General features: G+C 38.5%; 2 protein-coding genes across 4 annotated transcripts; one reads left to right on the top strand and one right to left on the bottom strand.

Moving 5' to 3' along the window:
• Window positions 1-5,078: 5,078 nt before the first annotated feature.
• LOC116161615 (Meckel syndrome type 1 protein-like) lies at window positions 5,079-12,115 on the bottom strand. 2 transcript variants are annotated; one of them, XM_031475021.1, is made up of 6 exons: window positions 12,005-12,115; window positions 11,663-11,929; window positions 7,424-7,628; window positions 7,066-7,369; window positions 5,728-5,972; window positions 5,079-5,685 (listed from the first exon to the last, which is right to left on the bottom strand). In XM_031475021.1, the coding sequence occupies exons 1-6, from the start codon at window positions 12,061-12,063 to the stop codon at window positions 5,446-5,448; spliced, it is 1,320 nt and encodes a 439-aa protein (XP_031330881.1). In that variant the 5' UTR covers window positions 12,064-12,115; the 3' UTR covers window positions 5,079-5,445. The 2 variants fall into 2 exon arrangements, with proteins under 2 accessions (XP_031330881.1, XP_031330878.1); XM_031475018.1 differs by having other exon boundaries at window positions 5,079-5,972.
• On the top strand, window positions 11,984-17,978 carry LOC116161616 (rhomboid-related protein 2-like). Of its 2 annotated transcripts, none has more exons than XM_031475022.1 (6): window positions 11,984-12,121; window positions 12,281-12,404; window positions 12,453-12,664; window positions 16,957-17,214; window positions 17,265-17,478; window positions 17,528-17,978. In XM_031475022.1, exons 2-6 carry the CDS (start codon window positions 12,324-12,326, stop codon window positions 17,843-17,845), a joined length of 1,083 nt encoding a protein of 360 aa, XP_031330882.1. In that variant the 5' UTR covers window positions 11,984-12,121; window positions 12,281-12,323; the 3' UTR covers window positions 17,846-17,978. The 2 variants fall into 2 exon arrangements, with proteins under 2 accessions (XP_031330882.1, XP_031330883.1); XM_031475023.1 differs by having other exon boundaries at window positions 11,991-12,125.
• The last annotated feature ends 4,974 nt before the right edge of the window (window positions 17,979-22,952 follow it).

Below are 22,952 nucleotides of genomic sequence, written 5' to 3'. Positions count from 1 at the left end.
GGACTGTTCGCGAAAAATAGTTTCGAAAAATGATTAAAGAATCGGCCGCTTTTGTTGAAACTCGGCAGCGGCGATACGCGGGAGAGAGATGGATTATTGTGGACTGTTATTTTAAAGCCGATAGACCCTTTTATCTGTACTGCTAACGAAATTTGTTAACACTTTTTTTTGCTACAATTAAATGATCGGGGGGTGGTTTTAGCGGCTCAACCCCCCCGGCCTCGTGACGAGTTTTGCAAAAAAAATCTCGATTACGTAAGATAATGGTGTTATCGTTGTCTAACAAAGCGTTTATTTACAATTTGCTAATGTGAGTAACCGATATTTTCTCGTCGAGAAAGCAAAGGTCTCGGCGATATTACGATATTTTTACGCAAATGCGATAAAAAAAAGTACCTCAAATCACAAACTGGCTAATGGGTTGGCCAGCAGAAGTTTGACTGAAAATAGACCTCCAGCTGACGTAGTTCACCAGGTGGAATCGTTTCTTCTTATTCTTCAATATCGGCATCTCGTTCTATCTCCCAGTAACTCCCCTCCTTCTTCTTCACTCCGACCCTCTCGCTTCATCTTTCGCTACACCGTTTTGAATACTGATTGCATCACACGCCGAGCTAGCCGAAGAGGTGAGTTCGTGAGTACCAATTTGCTCATCTTTGATTTATGGCGAACTCGCATTCGAGTCGTTCGCCATTGATGTAGGAGTAACTTCTAGTGCACCTGCACATACGCCGAGTCAGTTAGGAGACAAATCTTTCACTTTTTTTGTTTTGAATATCAGTTTGCTGAATTGAACGCCAAGCAACATTTTGCTTGAATCAAAAAGTGAGTGCGATTTATGCGGAACTCACCTTCGGTTCGCTCGGCATTAGTTACTACAGCAATTCCGAGCGAGCCGAAGAAGAGTTCAGCATAAATCAGCAAAATTATGGTGGAATCTAAAAGCAAGTGTGATTTGATGATTGCTTCACCTCCCTCGTAGTGGGTGTAGGAATGACTTTTATGTCAGCACATATGCCGAACTACCGGAGGGTGAACTCGTCCCAAATCGCGCTAACATTTCGATTCCACTGTAATTTTGCTGAAATTTGCTTGATTTCGGTCAAACTCAGATTCGGCTCGCATGGAATTGGTATAGTTAATCAATTCCAAGAGAACCGAAGGTGAGTGAGCAGAATTATCCTGGAAGTGAGTGCGTGATATATGCCGAACTCGCCTTCAGATAGCTCGGAATAAGCATAAGTTTGCTGATATTTGCTTGGTTCATGTCGAATTCGCTTTCGTATTGCTCGGCGTCGGTAAAGGAATAACTTTTCAATTTGCCTCTGTACAGTTAACCAACGAACCGAGGGTAAGTTTGGTATAAATCACGCAAACTGGAGCAAAATTATGCTGGAATTGAAAAGTGAGCGCTTGATTTATGCAGAGCTCGCCTTCGGATCGTTCGGAATTGCTATAGGAACCATTGCCGAGCGAACCAAAGGTGAGTTCGGCACAAATCGCAGTCACTATTTCCATAATAATTTTGCTGAAATTTGCTTGATTTATCCCGAACTCGCCTGCGGCTCGCTCGGAATTGCTATAGTAACCAATGTTGAGCGAACCGAAGGCGAGTTGTGTACAAATCTCTGTGAAGCCTCAGTTACTTTTTCGCTTCAAGCATAAGTTTGCTGATGTTTGCCTGATTTATGCCGAACTCGCCTTCGGCTCGCTCCGAATTACGATAGTAGCTAATGGCGAGTGAGCCAAAAGTGCGTTCGGCACAACTCGCGCTTATTTTTCAATGCTAGCATAATTTTGCTGAAATTTGCTTGATTTATCCTGAACTCGCCTGCGGCTCGCTCGGAATTGCTATAGTAACCAATGTTGAGCGAACCGAAGGCGAGTTGTGTACAAATCTCTGTGAAGCCTCAGTTACTTTTTCGCTTCAAGCATAAGTTTGCTGATGTTTGCCTGATTTATGCCGAACTCGCCTTCGGCTCGCTCCGAATTACGATAGTAGCTAATGGCGAGTGAACCAAAAGTGAGTTCGGCATAACTCGCGCTTATTTTTCGATGCTAGCATAATTTTGCTGAGATTTGCTTAATTTACCCTGAACTAGCCGGAATTGCTATAGTAACAAATGCCGAGCGAACCGAAAGTGAATTCGGCACAAATCAAAGTGACTTTTCGATTCCAGCCTAAATTTGCCTTATTTTGCTTGAACTCGCCTCGTAATCAAATCGTACTAGGGAAGAATTTTTAATGCATAAGAGCGAAAGAGAAAAGGAAAAAGAGATGGAGGGTTAAAAGGGGCAAGAGAGAAACAAACAAAATCAGCAGCGATAGAGGCGGAATGTGAGAACAATTGAAAGGCGTAAAGGAAACGGAATGTAGCAGAGCAAGATGAAAGTAAGAAAGCGGCAATCGCACAGTTAATAAAGGACAAGGAAATGAAAAGATTTAACAGAGCGAAAAAGAAAAGGAAAGAAAATTGGAAAATGAAAATGGCGGAAGGAGAGGGAAAAGAAACTCTATGTGTTAAGGATTCCAAGGTAACATTTTTAGCTTATACCTAGGTGAACTCCCCTCGTCTGTCTGTGGTTTGTAATTTCTGATTAGGTGTTAATATTGTAGGTAACGTAAATTTCATTACGTGATTTACTTATTATTATCAAGTTAAATAGATTGATTTATAACAGTTAATTATTACTCTAATTTATGAGATATGAATTTATAACACGAGCACGAATTTCACAATTTATTACTTCGGTATCGATGTTGGAACTGAAATCAAACATAATTAAATGGGCTTATGTAGCAAACAAAAAGCGTCAGTCTAGAGAGATCTTGAATTAGTATATCGACTTGATGGCGCCTTGATGTCGCTTTAGAAAATTCGCTACAATCCATCGAAAAAAAATGTTTGCGTTTGCGCATTTCAACTTTGTCATTTATTATGCAAGATAGTTTTACCGCAAATACTTGGGTGAATACGGTCGGTATGTTTAAAAAAGCCTGGAAGCCGACCTCTCGCATTACAAACCTCTTTTATTGCAGACAACCGATGGTCACGTTAGGTCCGCGGCATCTTGGTTAGCGTCGGATTTTGAGTGAAGGTCCAAAAACGATTTTTTTGAATTTCAAATTCCTAGTCTCATTATTAATTCAAAAAACATTTTTTGTTAAATTTTAAATTGTTAGTTCCGAATCTGGAATGTCTCATTTTTAATTAAAAAACGATATTTTTGAATCGTAAATTGCAAGTTGCGAATTTGTTTCATTTTTAATTAAAAAAAGATTTTTTTGAATTTCAAGTTCCTAATCTCATTATTCATTCAAAAAACAATTTTTTTAAATTTTAAATTGTTAGTTCCGAATCTCGAATATCTCATTCTTAATTAAAAAACGATTTTTTTTAATCGTAAATTGCAAGTTGCGAATTTATAGTGTTTCATTTTTAATTAAAAAAAGATTTTTTGAATTTCAAGTTCCTAGTCTCACTGTTACTTCAAAAAAAGAATTTTTTTAAACTTTAAATTGTTAGTTCCGAATCTGGAATGTCTCATTCCTTATTAAAGAACGATTTTTTAGATAGTAAATTGCGAGTTGAGAGTTTAGAATGTTTCTTTTCTAATTAAAAAAAGATTTTTTTGAATTTCAAGTTCCTAGTCTCATTATTAATTTAAAAAAACAATTTTTCTTAAATTTTAAATTGTTAGCTAATTAAAAAACGATTTTTTGAATAGTAAATTGCGAGTTGCGAATTTAGAATGTTTCATTTCTAATTAAAGAAAGATTTTTTGAATTTCAAATTCCTAGTCTCATTATTAATTCAAAAAACATTTTTTGTTAAATTTTAAATTGTTAGTTCCGAATCTGGAATGTCTCATTTTTAATTAAAAAACGATATTTTTGAATCGTAAATTGCAAGTTGCGAATTTGTTTCATTTTTAATTAAAAAAAGATTTTTTTGAATTTCAAGTTCCTAATCTCATTATTCATTCAAAAAACAATTTTTTTAAATTTTAAATTGTTAGTTCCGAATCTCGAATATCTCATTCTTAATTAAAAAACGATTTTTTTTAATCGTAAATTGCAAGTTGCGAATTTATAGTGTTTCATTTTTAATTAAAAAAAGATTTTTTGAATTTCAAGTTCCTAGTCTCACTGTTACTTCAAAAAAAGAATTTTTTTAAACTTTAAATTGTTAGTTCCGAATCTGGAATGTCTCATTCCTTATTAAAGAACGATTTTTTAGATAGTAAATTGCGAGTTGAGAGTTTAGAATGTTTTCAACGATTTTTTGAATAGTAAATTGCGAGTTGCGAATTTAGAATGTTTCATTTCTAATTAAAGAAAGATTTTTTGAATTTCAAATTCCTAGTCTAAAAACACAAAGTTTGAATGCAATTAATGCGGGGGATGGGGGGTGGGGGGGAGTTGTTCAATAATGGATACCACAACAGTTCTTCGTGGGATGAATTATCAACAGGGTATAACGCCGCAAAAATCAAAATGGCCGCTCAAGTACCTTTCGCTGTTTCTGAAGCGCCAAAAAAACAAACTTTCAAACTCCTGAAATGAAAAACCGGCGGCTGCTCGATCTTGCGGCTTCGTACAATTCAGTTTTGATGACCTGGAGATCTATTTTGGTGCTTTAGGAGGCGAAAATCGATCGTCTTAAATAAAAATTTAAGCGGAAATCGAGAATGAGTAATTCGCGCAATTTCCGAAACGATCGATTCGCCGCGTGTCAATCATTCAAAAACGTCCCCTCGTTACAATTTTCATTATTTTCGGATGGAAGCGGCTATACCTGGTATAACTTTAGACGGTGTGAATAATGGAATAAGAGCGGAATCGCCTCTTCGGGACTATCCTCTTTAAAAGCGTTTCGGCGTGTGTACTTATTACATTTTATAGAAATTTCGTAGTTTGAGGTGATTACAAGCGCTTTACTTGTGGGTCTTCAAGGCCGAGACGTGTTTGACCTTTTTTTAAAGCAATTTTGAACAATCGGTCACAGACAAAGATCCGCGCGCGGGTAGGGCGCTATAAATAGTAATTCAAGGTGCCACGAAATTAAAGCGAGGAAAACAAATTAGCTAATTTATTACAAAAAAGACCATTGTTTTGTAATAGTAATACAAAGTGTCATTGACTAGAATGCGTCCTTAATTTACATCGATTCTTGGAATAAATGGCAACGTTGCGCTTACTAAAATTGTTTACTGCGAGCGACATGCGTGTACGCGACCGGCTCGGTGGCGTTCGCCGACGGCCGACTGTAACCGAACGCGCCACTCGCGCCTTGGCCAAGTTTTAAAAATATCGATTCACCTTTGTGTTAAGGCAACGTTGCCACTTACTCTCCCATTCACCTCGTAGGTATACGCGTGCAAGGGGAACGGAATGCGAGAGAAGTATTTATAAAGTATCGATATTTTGAATATTAATATGTTTCAAACATTCTTCCTAGCCTCGACCATCTTCCTTTTAGCGACTTTGAACGCCGCCACAACTTGCTCGATACTTTTAATGAGGACGGACGTATTTAACTTATCCAGGAGAAATTTCCTTTGCCTATTTCCATTTTCACTTGCGAAATCCTCGGAGAACGCTTGCGACTGCTGAAGTACGCTGACGCGTACGCTTATCTCGCCGGTACCGACGCTGAGGACGCCGTATCTATTCATGCGACCCTGGAAAAACGTAATTACAGGACGAAAATAGGCAAATCTCACCTCGCGCGGCTCCCTTGGTAACGAGGCACAGGTGATGTGATCGTAATTTGAAAAGTCTCCGATGAAGAACCTTCTTAAATTACACGCGATTCCTTCGGGGCAGATCCGTAAACAACGCAATTCGTAGCTGTAGACGCCGGCCTGCGTAACCGGCAGGATGGTGTAGGCGAGGCCCTCCGTGCGAAAGCGGTCCCAGAAATCTTTCGAGACCGCTTCGAAGTAGACGTAGGGCGATTTCAAAATTTCTGAAAAAATTCGCCTTTAAAAAGCGCTGAATCGATTTTGGGCGAGCAGGATGCGGCGGCGACACAAACATCCGACGACGACGCTGTGGGAATTCACCTTCAGAGGTTAATCATGTTTACGATTGCGTTTGCATCCATGTGTACGTCTACTTACGTTTACGGCTACGGTTACGTTTACGTTAATTTTTATCCAGTGTTCCATATCCCCTGATTTGGTGCTCTGCTCTCGCCCAAACTGATTACGGAAACGAGTATGCTTATGGTTTGTAAAGGCATGGCCGTAGCGAAAGTATCGGCAATGAGGGGGGGGGAGCAAGTGTCAAAATGGCTCTTTTTTTGGAAGATATTCCATACACGAGAGTTCTAAAGGAAACTTAGGAAAATAGACAGTGAATAAACAGTATAACGAAATCCGGCGTCGCATGTTTTAATTTGTGCGCAGTCAATTCATGTTCAATGCCATTCGTCTTCCGACGGATTGCGTAAATTGTGCAATCTTTTGAAAAATAGTCCAGCGGCCTTCCCTTAACAAGTACAGGAGTTTCGTTATTGGCTTCCGAATGCGTCATGAGCGGTTAGTTGCCTGGGACAAGTTATCGGCGCCTGTCTGACGAACGGCGATAAGACCTGACCAAAACAGCTAAAAGTTTAACCTATTAGCACCATTTTGTAGGCGTATTAAAAATTTAAAAGCATGGTAGGGACGAGTCCTGAAAAGATAGTGGCGTGGCATTCGGTTCTGGAGCACGAAAGCGTTAAGTTTGTGGCACTAAGCGCGAAGCCATCGGCGGGAAAATCACATTAGCGAGGAATCTTGTGGGAGAACCCATAACTAAAATTAGCGCCAAAGCCGCGCAAAGATTCAGTACGGAAGTGTTGTACATATCCAGAATACTGCAGTAGTCGTTCAGGAGATCTACACTGCCTAGATTTAAGGGGCCACCCCTTCGAGGAAAACCGTATCGATTCCGGAAAGGGCTAATTAAGGCAATGTAATTTTTTATTTGTATAAGCAATTAGGAGAGAAAGTGGAACTTGGATCAATTTAGGAACTTACAACAGCAGCCCTTACTGCAAGATCGAACGTACTTACCCTCCTCATCCATTCTTTGCACGTCATATTCCAAACAAATTTCGAAAGGTAACCCAAAGTGAGCCGCGCCGTCCTCGGAATTAGCCCTAATCGACGTCTGCGTGCATCCTTTTAGCGCGTCCGAATTTTTACAGCTCCAATGCGCCGGCAAATCGATAAAGTACTGCACGTAAACGTTGTCGTTTTCGAAATTGCGCGCCGCCAAAATTTCCAAATACAAACAGACGTCCAGCTTATTTTTACCCGGTAGCTCGAACCCGGCGTGCCCCTTGTCCAATTTCAATTTTTGCTGATGAAGATTTATCTTAAACGGGAGTTGGTTAGTGAAAGCGATAAGAGATGTCGCCCGAGCGCTTACCCTATCGAGTATTTCGTTCTCTTTGAGTTGCGCGTCGAATGGAATCTTTTCGGAGACGTCATCGATGCGGTACTGGAAGATCCTCTTGACGTCTCCCTCGATGTGGATTCGATACGGTTCGGATTGGGTGAAGTCGGGACGCATCGTGAGAACCTTTCGGGCGGGGTCGTACGTAACGGTGCACAAATTCGTCGCTTGGGAATCCCTAGAATCATTTGTTGCTAAAGACTAGAGAAGAAATGTGTTTGTTATGCTGTACTTATTTATGCCTTCATATGAAACTGTATTATCCGTGAGGTATTGCCCTGTATGTGTCTATTAACAATTTATTTCCGTGAAGACAGTACCCCCATACAGTTCCGATTATTCGCTGTATATGCTGCTCCCGAATCTCGTACCCACCTGCGGACGGTGCGTAGGCAATACGAGAAGGGGGGCCCTCTAATTCACTTCCAATTTACCCATTTACGGGTTGTTTTGTTTAACACAAATTGAACCGTAGATGTGTTTGATGGGCTTTGTACTAATTTGACTGAAGTACAGGGTCACAAAGTCAAAATTGCGGTGCCTGCTCGGAGGATCTTTAAGATCACTACAAATTGGAAATTATTGAATTGCTTGATGTGAACCAAACTAGTTACGATATGTAAGGCTGCGATTGATCTTGAATCCCAACTGTAAGTTTGCCTTTACCGCACGAGGGGCAAGTTACAAGTCCCAGAGGGGTGGGGCCTTGCTAACAGAAACTCTTCGGATTTGAATCTATGTGCGGTATGACTATTAGTTGCGTTGAGATTCACTAATTTCCACCTTTTCCATAGTTTAAATATTGATGTGGTGCTCAAGGTCATGTAATTTCCCATGTAGGGTTTTATTGCACCAAAGATGCGATGCGTCACCTGTTGTATACAGCTAGCTTGTTTTGTTACCTGTCGGTAATTCAACCATTTCTTTGTTTTGCAACTTGCCTTTGCTATTTGCTATCATGTTTTCCTTATGCTTTATTATCAATAATTTGATGCAACAATTTATCTTGGATATTAACAACATTTTCACTATATTGCGCATTCGAGATTACTAAAATAACTGATCAAAATGCACTGATTCAAAATAGGTAGGCCATTATAGTGGCTTATTTTGCGTTCCTTTCCTACATAGCGTTGTTTACAACTAACGTAAGGGAGCCCTGTCTTTTCCCCCAAGGCAAAACCGTTCAATCAAGACCTTGAGGATTTCCTTTAAAACAGGGTGCGCCACACACGGACTGAGATTATACCTAGCTACGTCAGTTCGTGACTCCGTTCCTAAGAAGTTTTTACACTTACCGTTGGAATAGAAACTTGAAATTTAGTTCAAATAATTTCAAGATGGCGCCGCTTCTGTAAATACCGAAAGTTGGCGCCATCTTGTGTTTTATTTCTAAATGCGCCATTTTATTTTGAATTTGACGTATTTAAGATGTGCGTACCGCTCTGTAATGGTTTTTGATATATTATGTCAATTTTTCAAATGAAACAATTGTTTCCAAAGCCTACCATACCTAATGAAAAAATTTCAAAAATGCCAATAACTACTGCCTAATTATAGGCATCAGAAAGTTTGAACGCATGCCATCAGTGTACAATCTGAATTAGGTATGTTTATATAGTATCTGCAATCGGTAGAGCAGAATAAGTAGTATGTATTTATTTATTTGTTTATTGTCCCTCTCTTGTTTTGGGCCCTCAACAGGCTTGTACCGAATTATAGAGTGACCCGCATAATACCTACTTATCGTGGTCTATCGATTGATGATACTATGTAAACATACATCGATAACGTGCATCCAAACTAGAATCCTACTATAGTTGTGATTTGACATTTGTTGGTTGCTAATTTTAAACAATCGCAGCAGCCCTGGACACTTTTTCAAAGCAATTTAGCGGTCACTCAATGTAAACGAAGCGTGAAAATGGAGCAGACGGGAAGAAGGGCCGTTTTAAAAGTACCTACTTAAGTACTGCTTCACCATTATCATTTTTTGGGGTGCACCTAATCGAACTATTGGCAATTCCAAATAAGGATGCGACCTCTAGCGGCAATAACAAAGAACTTAAACGTCTGTGTAAATGCCTGAAACGTTTAGATAACTATTTATTCGAGATTCAGATTAACGGTAAGACATCTGGTGGCAGCACATTTAATTAATATTGGTGGGATAAGACCGCCCTTCTGGTTCGTTTGCAATCAATGTAACATTGTAACTACACCTTAAACAGCAAGGATAGTTCCAACGTCACGTACACGTTTTATCAATTATCACGTTACCTACATTCAAGAATTTTAAATGTGGCCAGTATAATATAAGAATAGTTTAAGAAATCTTCGCCCAACGCATAATATTTCCAAAGTCTTTAATTGTGAACAGCGCAGTTACATATGAGTATTTTAAAACATGAATCGCTGGAAAATATTTTCAAGTTCTAAAAGTGACCAACAGAGGGCGTAACTGCCATCTTAAATTTTAAAATTGCATTTTCTTTAAATTTCGCATAATAAACTCAAATTTTTTTTCATATTTTTAAAGAGAACCAGTTTATCTATCATTTTCGTAAAAACAAAAACTCAGTTATTTCAAAAACAAAGATGGCGTGAGGCGTTCAATTGTTTTTGCAATAACCTGCTTTAACTTCTTAACCGTTTGACCGATTTTAACAAATTTGGTATGGTTGAAAAGAGCATTCCTTGGGCAATGAGAATCAACCAAAATATAGTTAATTTAGTTGAATCCTTCTCCGCCATGGGGCTAGTTTTGACACTATGACCCAAAATCCTAAAAAAATCAAATGGAATGATATGACTTTTTCTTTATGAAAAAGTAGCCAAATAACATCCAAAGAGGACAGTGAAAACCGTTTTTCAAAATCTCGTTCCTAACCTCAAATATTGGGAAAATAAGATTAATTAAATAATTAATAAAAATGCTTAACTTGTGTCTTAAATTTACTTTTTACGTATTTCCGGTATTTGTCGATGGCGTGAAAGAAAAGCACCCTACACTTTTAGGTAGACCTTGGACTATTAAACAAATGAAACACGATGGCATTATAAAATAATAACAGCGGTATTTTGTAAATTATTCTGCTGTGTTTACATTCAGCAAGTGCAGTTTTTTGAATTTGTAATCTTGTCTAAAATTCCGATTTCTAACTAAGAAGCTTTTAATATGCTGGCGATATAAGTATTTTGAGTATTTTCAAAATGCGACCATCGCTGCCCGCATCTTCTATTTGCGTTATTCGAATCGACCACAAACCATCGCCGCCATGCTTCTTGGTTAGAAATCGGTATTTTAGAAAAGATCACAAATTCAAAAAACTGCATTTTCTGAATGTAAACACAGCAGAATAATTTACAAATTACGGCTGTTATTGTTTTATAATGCATCGTGTTTCATTTGTTTAATTTTCCAAGGCCTACCTAAAAGTGTAGGGTCCTTTTTCAAACAATCTTTCGCGCCATCGACAAATACCGGAAATACGTGAAATAAGATACAATTTAAGCATTTTTATTAATTAATTCCAATATTTGAGGTTTTGAGGTTAGGTTAGGAACGATATTTGGAAAAACGGTTTTCACTGGCCACTTTGGGTGTTCTTTGGCTACTTTTTCATAAAGAAAAAGTCATATCATTCCATTTGATTTTTTTGAGTTTTTTAGGATTTTGGATCAGTGTCAAATCTAGCCATGCTCTTTTCAACGATATCAAATTTGTTACAATTGGTCAAACGGTTAAGAAGTTAAAGCAGGTTATTGCAAAAACAATTGAACGCCCCTCGCCATCTTTGTTTTTGAAATATCTGAGTTTTTGTTTTTACGAAAATGATAGATACACTGGTTCTCTTTAAAAATGTGAAAAAAGAATGTTTAGTTTAGGTATTATGCGAAATTTAAAGAAAATGCAATTTTAAAATTTAAGATGGCAGTTACGCCCTCTGGTGGTGATTTTTTGAACTTGAAAATATTTTCCAGCGATTCTTCATAACCGATTTACCCAATAATTTGTTTACCCCTAAGTCATACGACGAACGGTTCCCGAGATATGGCCGAGGAACAGTCTTATTGGGACACCCGAACAGTGTAGCCTGGGCCCTAAAACCTAAACCTTGCAACTTACCGCCTAGGCGACTGTTAAAAACTCTAAATGACTGAACCTGGAGCCTAGGCAGGGAATTTTCTTTCCACAAATTTTGTACCCACCCTAAATCAGCCATCAGGTGCATTTTCCCGCAGTTATCGTCAACCCCCTCGTACCCATCGTCGTTAACGTAACTAAACACGACATTGCTCTTCTCCGACAGCTTGGCGACTTCAGCGTGATACTTCCTCTCCAGCTCGGTGGCGCAGTTCTTCCTATCCAGGTAGAAGCCTCTCTCGAACTGGCCGAAGATCTTCTGCTGCCATCGGAACGTTTGAATTTCCTCGAGCGGGTCGTCGCCACCGCCGCCGACTTCCCTGATCCTTATCCTGCCGAAGAAAAACCAACGTTAGCGCCATCTCGCGCTGGTCGCTCGCGTTTTTAAAAACATAAACAATTCTCACCTGATCTTGAGGTTAATTATTTCGTCCGGACTTCTGTAAATCGCCGTGGATTTGTGCATCGTTCGTGTGCGTGAGAGGTGAAAGTGGGCCCGACTGGCGTCAATCACAACAAATGACGTAGGTAAACAATGGGGAAATCCCTAAGACCCAATTTTCAAAAGAAAACCACGTGATTTGTTCCACCTTTAACGAGGCGGGAATTTGAAATTTTGATTACCTGTCGCGATAGGACCAGGTGACCAATCAGAGGTGAGCAGTTTTGGTTATTCATTCCAGATAAGTGATATGCAAGGTGCGGTGTCCGACATTACTCATCGAGATGCCTGCGAATCGCGTGGAGAACGGTACGGAGATCCCGCTTCGGTTTAACGACGATCACTGGAACCAGGTGTTCAAGCGGGTAAGTAAAGTGACGGTCGACAAGTAGAATTTTACCACTCGCTTGCAGTATGACACCGATCACGACGGCTACATCAGCATTAGGGAGCTAAACGACCTGGTCGAGAGTAGGGAGTACGAGCACGACATACCCTCGCATGTCGTTGCCGAAATTCACAGACGAGCAGATCGGAACGATGACGGAAAGTTGGATCTGCGAGAGTTCATCGAGATGATTCATCATCCGACATTACAGCCAATATTTGGACATCTGATCAGTAGGTGTGTGGCCACTTAGTCTTACAGTGGGGGTAGTAATAATCGGTTCGCTGACAATGCCTGTATAAATTACCGAGGGGGGGTCCAATCTTTCACACCCTATAAATTTATTTAATTGGTGCCGATAAGCTAAGCTCCCCGTTTGTGTGGGGCTGAATTTCAATTGCGGCTGTACTACAAACGACCTGGGAAGTGACCATTTGTCGATAAAAATCAGCCATCACTTGGCCATTGCCAATTGATGGTTGTTTTTCAGCTAGACTGACCCAAAATTGTGTGACCAAGGGTCAAAAATTTCTTGTTTTTTTTAATTTTGTGTGCCGTTTTTGTTTGTTTTTTGATGCAGCTTTTGTGGACTTAACAAAAAATAATTATTTGGTTTCTATTTTATGGTACCTATATGGTTTCCAGAATTTTTTTGGTTCTGGCTTTAAAATGGGATAGACATTTGAGGTTTTTTGATTTTGGTGATGTGGAGTTTTTTGAATTAACAAAAATTTTTAAATTCAAGAACGGTTTGCTCCTTAACGTTCTAGTCATATGGGTGTTGGTACAACCAGGCTCCAAAAAAAGGATACAATTTTTTAGTATCTCTTTTTTTGTTTGTGTTGTTTTTATTTGTGACGGAAAAAGAAATTTCAAATGAAATACATTTGAGGTTTTTTGGTTTTTGCAATTTGACGAGGTGTTTTTTTGGGTTTACAAAAAATACTTGAATTCAAGAATACTTTATTTTTTTATTATTATTTTTATGTGTGCTTTATCGCTCCAGTCGTATGGCCGGGTACCAAAAAGGATATAATTTTTTGGGTTCTCACTTTTTTTTTGTTTGTGAATTTTAATTTTGAAGTATTAGAGGAAAACAAATGAGATACGTATTTGACATTTTTTTGTTTTTGACTTTGAAATAGCATATAAACATTTGAAGTTTTTTGATTTTTTGTTTTTGATTTTGGTGATGTGGAGTTTTTTGGATTAACAAACATTTTTAAATTCAAGAACGTTTTGCTCCTTAACGTTCCAGTCATATGGGCGTTGGTATGACCAGGCTCCAAGAAAGTATACAATTGTATGGTATCTCTCTTTTTTGTTTTTGTTGATTTTATTTGTGTGACGGAAAAAGAAATTTCAAATGAAATACATTTGAGGTTTTTTGGTTTTCGCTTTTTTGAATTTGATGAGGTGGTTTTTTTTGGGTTTACAAAAAATATTTGAATTCCAGAATACTTTATTTTTTTTATTATTTTATTATTATTATTTTTATGTGTCCCTTATCGTCCCAGTCGTATGGCCTGTTCCCAAAAAGGATAACATTTTTCAGGTTCTCACTTTTTTTTGTTTGTGAATTTTAATTTTGAACTATTAGAGGAAAACAAATGAGATATGTATTTGACATTGTTTTGTTTTTGACTTTAAAATGGGATAGCATTTGAGGTTTTGTGATTTTTTGATTTTGGTGATGTGGAGTTTTTTGGATTTATAAAAAACAAAAAATATTTGAATTCAAGAATAAGTACTTTATTTTTTTATTATTTTTATGTGCGTCTTATCGTTCCAATCGTATGGCCGGGTCCCAACCTGGATAAAATTTTTTGGGTTCTCACTTTTTTTTGTTTGTGAATTTTAATTTTAAACTATTAGATTAAAACAAATGAGGTATGTATTTGACATTTTTTTGTTTCTGCCTTTGAAATGGGATACACATTTGAGGTTTTTTGATTTTTTGTATTTGATTTTGGTGATGGGGAGTTTTTTGGATTAACAAAAATTTTTAAATTTAAGAACGTTTTGCTCCTTAACGTTCCAGTCATATGGGCGTTGGTATGACCAGGCTGCAAAAAAGTATACAATTTTTTGGTATCTCTCTTTTTTGTTTTTGTTGTTTTTATTTGTGTAACGGAAAAAGAAATTTCAAATGAAATACATTTGAGGTTTTTTGGTTTTTGCTTTTTTAATTTTGATGAGGTGGTTTTTTTTGGGTTTATAAAAAAATATTTGAATTCAAGAATATTTTATTTTTTTATTATTTTATTATTATTATTTTTATGTGCGCCTTATCTTTCCAGTCGTATGGCCGGGTCCCAAAAAGGATACCATTTTTTGGGATCTCACTTTTTTGCATTTGAGATTTGGAACGAATGGTGAAGATTAGGTGTTTGGTTTTTATGGTATGCATTTGAGGTTTTTTTAAAATTTTTTTGGATCAAATTATTTGGGATGCCTTTTTGTTGACAAGTTTTTTGACAAAAAAAATTTGTTTTTTTTGGATTTACAAAAAAGTATTTAAATTCAAGAAAATTTCGCTCGCCTTGACGTTTCAGTCGTACGGATGTTAGATGATCAGGTCCCAAAAAATGATCAAATTTTTTGGTCTCTTTTGTTTACCAGTTTTTTTGACGGAAAAAGAATTTCAAATGAGATGCGTTTGGGTTTTTTCTTGTTTTTGATTTTGGTGATGTAGAGTTTTTTGGATGTACGTCATGTTGGTCATACGGATGTTCGTATGACCAGGTCCCAAAAAAAGGGTCAAAACTTTTTGGTATCTCATTTTTTTAATTGTTATTCGTTTGATAAAACAAATTTAAATGATATGAATTTGATACTGTTGTGCACGTGTTATCCTTCCAGTTCCAGAACCCGAGAAAGGTACATTTTTTGGGATCTCCTTATTTTATTTTAACAGTTTTAACAATTGACGTAGAAAATACTTCCAATGAGATATGCATTTACGGTTTTTTGATTTTTTCTTTTTTAATTCTGATGTAAAGTTTTTTCGATTTACAAAAAATGATCATTTTTTTTGTGCCTCTTAACCAGTTTGTCTGATAAAAAAATTTTAAATGAGTTATGCATTTGACGTTTTTCATTTTTTTGTTTTAGATTTTGATGATGTGGAGTTTTTTTAATTTTACATTTCGCTCTCCCTAACGTTCCAGGCGTATAGGTGTTAGTATGACAAGGTCCCAAAAAAGGATCAAATTATTTGGGATTTCTGTTTTGTTTTGTTTTTTTTGACAAAAAATATTTCAAATGAGATATGCATTTCAGGTTTTTTAATTTTTTCATTTTTGATTTTGATGAGTTTTTTTTTAATTTACCGAAAATCTGATATTGCGGGAGCATATTTATGTACGGTTTATCGTTCGAGTTGTGTGGGAGTTTGTATGACCGGATTTAATACCACATTTAACAGAAAAAAATATTTCAAATGAGATATTAGTTTGAGGCTTTTTGATTTTTGTTTTTGATTTTGGCGAGGTGGTTTTTTTTTGGATTTACAAAAAAAATATTTAAATTAGTTGGTAATACCACGTCCTAAAAATGGATCAATTTGTTGGTATGTCATTTTTGTTTACCAGAAAAAATTTCAAATGATATGCATTTGAGGTTTTTTGATTTTTTTATTTTTGATTTTAAGGATGTGGGTTTTTTTGGATTTACAAAAAATCTTAAATTAGAGAACATTTCGCTTGCGGAAATATTTTTATGTACGCGTTATGGAGAACATTTCAAATGAGGTTTTTTGATTTTTTTATTTCTGATGTGGGATTTTTGGATTCACAAAAAATATATGAATTCAAGAATACTTCGTTTACAGAAGTATTTTTATGTACGCCTCATCGTTCCAACCGTATGGGTGTTGGTATGACCAAAATGTTAAAAATTTCAAGAAATTAAAAAAAAATTAATTCCTTAAAATTTTATAAATCCCAATGTTCAAATATTTTTAAAGCCCAAAATTTCGAAAAACCTTAAAGGCTAAGGTACCCAAAATATCAAAAACCTCAAAACCTAAAAGTTCTCAGATTTTGAAATTCTCAAATGCCCGTAATTTCAAAAATTCCAGATTCCTAAAATTTCAGAATTGTACTGAACGTTTGAAATTCTCATCAGCAATATCGGAATTTCCAAAGCCTCCAATTCTCAAACTAAAAAACCCCAAAATCTTTTGTGAAAAATTTCCAAAATCCCGAATTTAGATACCAAAATCTCGAATTTCCAAAATCTTGAATTCGTAAAATTTCAAAAACCCCAGAATCTCAAATTTCTAAAACTTTAAATACCATAAAATCTAAAATTTAAGGAATGTTCTTCGTGTTAGCCCCACGTTAGGCGCCAAAATGCAACGGTAGTAGCTTTTCTAATGCTGGACATTGGACCCGTTTTTTTATTTGGTTGCCCCAGCTCACTTTTGTTGAAATCTTCGTTACAGGAATACACGAATTTAATTTTATCATTTTTACGTCGATGTTAAGACTGCGATACAATCGATTTTTCACTTTTGCATGTTTCAGGTACGTCCACTTTGTCGTACCTCAAGGTGGCCGAGATCGCAGTCAGCCCGACGGGCAGTATGAAGACGAGTACACCTGTTGCCCACCCCCCGTGGGCATGATATTAATCTCGCTCATCGAGCTAGTATTGTTCGTGGTCGATCTGGCGCAAGGTTCACAATATTCAGTGACAGGTCCGGTAGCACACGTATTAATTTACGACCCCTCCAGGCGGTACGAGGCCTGGAGGTACATAACGTACATGTTCGTGCACATCGGGTACTACTTTAACACTCGCTTGCTTCCTTTAATGATCGTGCTACTTGTAGGTACCTGCACTTAACCGTTAACTTGTGCGTACAAATACTACTGGGCACACCGCTGGAAATGGTGCACAGATGGTGGCGGGTCTTAATAATCTATTTCGCTGGTGTTGCCGCCGGTTCCCTAGGCACTTCCATTACTGATCCTACCGTGAAGTTGGCCGGGGCGAGCGGCGGGGTCTACGCCCTCATTACCGCTCACATTTCCACGATAATTATGGTAACAACCTCTTAACGCTTTCCTCACAAACTTCATTCCGCTTATTTAGAACTGGAGAGAGATGGAATACCCGATCCTGCAGCTCGCCATTTTCGTCATAATAACGGCGTGCGACGTCGGCACGGCGATTTACGATCGGTACGTTCGCGATATTAACGAGCACATCGGTTACGCCGCCCACTTGGCGGGCGCGATCGCCGGACTGCTAGTCGGAATAAATATCCTGAGAAACATCCGGGTCACTCGCAAGGAGCGAGTTATATGGTGGATTTCGATTGTCACCTATTGCACGTTGATGGCGGTTGCGATTATTTGGAACGCGGCGTTTCCCAGCTACTTCCCGCGGCAGAATTTTAATAGTTTATAATAAGGGAGTTTAATGGGTTGCTATTTTTATGTGCTGTAATTGTAAGACCAACTATGTGCCTGAAGGTAATGTGTCTTGTCTAATTTGCAGGTGTTGCTATTTATTTTTGACAATATATCTATGTTATGGATAATTTGTTTAATTTCTGAATTGTGGGCATTGCTCAATATTAACAGATAACAAAATCACCCCCAAGAGACCCTTGGTTTGGCGGCTGCCCAGAAAGGTTGAAGGAATTACCCTAGGACAAGGTCATCGCTTTTTGGTAATTGCAACTGCAGATGGGGCTGCGCCTCACGCACTACGTTGTTTGGCCCCATCTAAATATGCTGCTTTTCGTGAACCAATAAATAGTAAATGCAGTAACGAAAAAGCGGAAGCAATCATCTCTAAATGATTCAATGTTGTAATGAAGCATGATAAATATAAATTACATACACAAAACAGGTTAAAACTAAGTTGCAAAACAAAGAACTGGTTGAGTAGCTGTACAACAGGTGACTCATCTTTGGTGCAATACAACTCTTCTCTTAATGGATGGAAAATTACGTGACCTTGAAGAGCAAATTCAACATTAAAAACAAAATAAGTGAACATTAGTAGATCGCAGCTCATAAATCGCACATAGATTCTAAACAGAAGAATTTTTGTTAGCAGGATCTCGCCCCCGAGATAGGTAACTTGCCCTTGGTTCATGGAATTCAAGCCTATAGTTGCGAGTCGACAACAGTCCCAGCATTAGGTGTCATAATTAAATGTGGTTATAGTTATTTACCACCCGGCTGTAACCATTTCGAAAAGTGTTTCGTTTACGAATAACAAGTCAGTTACACACTGAATGATCAAATACCCAAAAGCATCACTCGGCTTTGGCTCCTGCGCCGCCTCGCCTCGTGCATTTGCTCAAATCGCCATCGATTCTAGAACGCACGTAATCGACATGGGAGTAAGTTTCATTCATTAACAAGGAGTGAGGAGGGGGGGGTGTTGGTTGTGGAGTCAGAGGGTACGAATACGACCAATGTAAAAAAACCGCATCGTTCTAGCTCTCGTTTCCGAATACACGCCAAAATACGAAAAAAGTGTCATTTATTGGCAGCTGGGGAAGGAGCGGCGGAGTTGTCAGAAAACCCGAGTGTAGATTTCACCTAGTCTCACGCATGTATGGGACCGTTGGCACATTACTCGGCTTCGTCTCGCACATTAAAATATACAACTAAAACATCGCTTGGTTTCGTCCACTGCGCCGCCTCGCCTCGCGCATTTACCCAATTTGCCGTAGATTCAAGAATGCGTCCGGCCGATATGCAATTACCAACGAAGGGGGGGGGGGGGGTAACAGAAAGGTCGTGTAAATGCCAAATGCCACCTAGTTTCACGCTTGTATAGGACCGTTGACACATTGCTCAGCTTCGCCTCGCACATTAAAACACACAAGGACAAGGAAGACAGCGCTCGGCCTAAGCGGCTTTGCCGCCTCGCCTCGCGCATTTGGCCAATTTGCGATAGATGTGAGAACGCGGCCGGTCTGTTCTCTCGAGTACTCCTTACGCGTCTGTCTCTTTTTGTCTCCGATATCGCTGTGTTGCGAAACAGAACCATCGCAAAAGTCGCGACCAGCGTCCCTCCTTGTCAATTCACGAGCCTCGATTCTTATCTACTTTACGTTTCCGTCTTTGAAAAAGGGAACCAAAGAAGCTGGAAGGTTTGCTGCTATCTCTGCTTATCAACCCACGCTTTCCTTAAACGCGTCTGCCTAAAAGTACTCGCGCTCACTCTTCGTATAAAGCGGTACATATGCAACTTTACATTTATAAAATGAAAAAATTTTGACGGCATAGCGGGCTCCCGTTACACTCTATACTGATTTTTTAAATTGCTATATATCATTTGTTTTAATCTGATCATCAATTGTGCTTCTTTTTTGCTTTCTAGAAGTTAAAAGCGACCGTTTGTGGTTTGTGTTGTTGTGGGCTAGTGGTCAGTTATGCGTCGTTTTTTTCTAGTAGAATGTCGTTTTTCGTCGATATAGGTACGTTTTATGGGAAAAGGACTGAAACCAAAGCAACCAAGAGGAGAATCTTTACGGCCAAGGCAGACACCATAATTGTCTCAGCTGGGCCAGGCCCTTGGTGAGGCGATGAAACTGAAGCAAACGTCCTAGGACAAAGCATTTTACCTGTGAGCCAAAATCTGATACGAGATGGTGATGGCGTAATCGCCAATGCGTTCAGGCTTTTCTGGACGCGAAACGTGGTGAGACGGCGGGAAGCCACCGTTTGCGGGGGCACGAAAATACGCCAGCGGATTTTTTTGGTCAAACCGTCCATCTCAAACTGGTACTCCGTAGCGAATCAAAATCTTTTCTTAAAACAATGAACACATACAGGGCCGGATTTACATATTTTGCGCTTAGGGGCCCCTCAAAATCGCCCCCCCCCCCTAACCAATTAAAAGCACTTTATACCCTAACCAAAATTTGTGCAACATTTTTACTTCTTACAAAAAAGTTGAGAGATTCCTCCCCGTATATACAATTTAAGGCGATGCGCACATTTTTGAGAGTTGGCAAGGGGAAAGCTGTTTGCGCCACCTGGAGAGCACGAACGTTGGTTACGTTTGGCATCTTATCTTTAATGGCGGTCATTAATGCGGAATCACATATTTGATACCGTTATCCTTTTGTTTGTAATCGTTTACGTTTTTGGTGTAATGTTTGTTTAATTTATGTTCATGTTTTGATTACATGATCTGGACCAGAAGTAATATTCATCATACTCTTAAACAAAGTTTTTAAACAATTTTCGGCGTGAATGAAGCAGTCACGGGGGTGGAGAAAAACTGTAATCAAATGAGTTACGACACCTAATTCCGTAATTGTGCTCGACTTTCAACTGTAGGCTCGAAATCCCGAATGAGTGTTATCTATCTTGGGGGGAAGATTATGCTAATAAAAACTCTTCGGTTTAGCGATCCGCTAATTTCCACATATCTTGCCGTTAGTAGAATCTGCCTACAAGATCATGTCATTTTCCATCTTGCTCCTAACAAAATGATTTTATTGCACCAACGATGAGTGACATCATGTACCCTTCAACCTTTCTCAGAATTTAGGTTACATGACCCACTGTTCCCAAAATTTGTATTTCATCTTGGGTGTAACCCACTTGTTGGTGTGTATGCATTGACTATCTTTGTTAACCACTGCTTAATTTTACAAATTATTTTGTTAACTAACTTTTGCACTTTTGTTTAATATAATATAATTAATAATTAATCAACTGCAAGGTTTTTCTCCGTCGTACTCTTTTTACCCTTGGCAGTTATTTTTGCGAGAGTACGGCACCTTTTGGCTTTGCTTGCTTTGCTCAGATTAATGTACATCAACTCAATTTCCGGGCTTTCATACTCTCAATAATAACGATCATTATTAAACAAACTTTTCACAATTTCAGTCTTTTATTTTACGTTCTTCCCTTATTGTAAATGCGCGTGACGGATTTTTGTTTTTTTAGCGCATTTTTTAAGAATTAAAAACAAGTACAAATTGTGCACAACCCTTGTGCAGGTAAAGCGCATTTTTTTAAAACACCCCTACGAAATTTCTTCCATATAAAGAAGAAAGTTTGTACATTGCACTGCACATCCTACACAAAACCAAATTTGAAAAATGGCGCTACATTTGCTTTTATTCCAAGTGGCTATGTATCAAATTTCATTAAAATTTCTCCATAAATAAGAAAGTTGGCAGTGCGCATGCGCAAAACGAAATGTTGAAACTGGCGTTAAACTTGGTTTTATTCCAAGTGGCTATGTATCAAATTTTATTTAAATGCCCAATGGTTATATTTCTTCCAAACGTCCCAATCGCCCTTTGTAGGTACTTCCCTTTGACAATTCAGTCTTAAGATATAAGGAAATATAACAGATCACGACAAGGGATCGAGGAGGAAGACTATGGTTAGTAGCATTCCTTTCGTTGAGACCTTTCATTAGAGTACCATGAAGGATAAAACTAGTTCCACCCCCCTTCCCCCTCCACCCCGTACTTTGATAGGACAGAAAGAAGGGCAGTAGTTTGTAGAAAACTGTTCCTTTCGTTGAGACCTTTAATTAGAATACAATGAGAGATAAAATTAATTTTTAACCTCCCTCAGGCCCCGTCGCTCACTGATCTCGAAAAAGAGTCGCACGGGAAAGTTATAGGTTGTACAAACCAATTTATTTCGATGAGACCTTTCATTAGAATGCCATGAAGGGTAGAACATGTGTTTACCCCCCCCCCCTCTTCTAAGGTTTAACTTAGCACCACTAAAGGCATGCGTATGCCAAAATCTGAGACCAATTGGTTGTTCGTATGTAAAAGTTATGCACGTTTTACTTTCAAAAACAGCATTTCGGGAAATAATTCGTGGGGGGGGGGGGGCCTTTTAGACAGAGAAATTTCATGGCCGTCTAGCACACCTTCAAGGTATAGGCTATCTACTGCAATTCCAGGACTCTAGAACCATTCCCCCAGGTAGAATGAAAAGAACCGCTTTCTACCAACTACTGCCCTTCTTTCTGTCCTCTTATCAAAATACTGGGCGGAAGGGGGGGGGGGGGGGGGGAACGGGTTTTATCCTTTATGGTACTCTAATGAATGGTCTCAACGAAAGGNGGAGTTGTTCAATAATGGATACCACAACAGTTCTTCGTGGGATGAATTATCAACAGGGTATAACGCCGCAAAAATCAAAATGGCCGCTCAAGTACCTTTCGCTGTTTCTGAAGCGCCAAAAAAACAAACTTTCAAACTCCTGAAATGAAAAACCGGCGGCTGCTCGATCTTGCGGCTTCGTACAATTCAGTTTTGATGACCTGGAGATCTATTTTGGTGCTTTAGGAGGCGAAAATCGATCGTCTTAAATAAAAATTTAAGCGGAAATCGAGAATGAGTAATTCGCGCAATTTCCGAAACGATCGATTCGCCGCGTGTCAATCATTCAAAAACGTCCCCTCGTTACAATTTTCATTATTTTCGGATGGAAGCGGCTATACCTGGTATAACTTTAGACGGTGTGAATAATGGAATAAGAGCGGAATCGCCTCTTCGGGACTATCCTCT

The sequence above is a fragment of the Photinus pyralis genome, unplaced genomic scaffold (genome assembly GCF_008802855.1).
Source record: "Photinus pyralis isolate 1611_PpyrPB1 unplaced genomic scaffold, Ppyr1.3 Ppyr1.4_LG10, whole genome shotgun sequence".
Taxonomy (NCBI): Eukaryota; Metazoa; Arthropoda; class Insecta; order Coleoptera; family Lampyridae; genus Photinus; species Photinus pyralis.
Note: the sequence above shows the minus strand (reverse complement) of the source record. Positions and strands in the feature narration are given on the sequence as shown.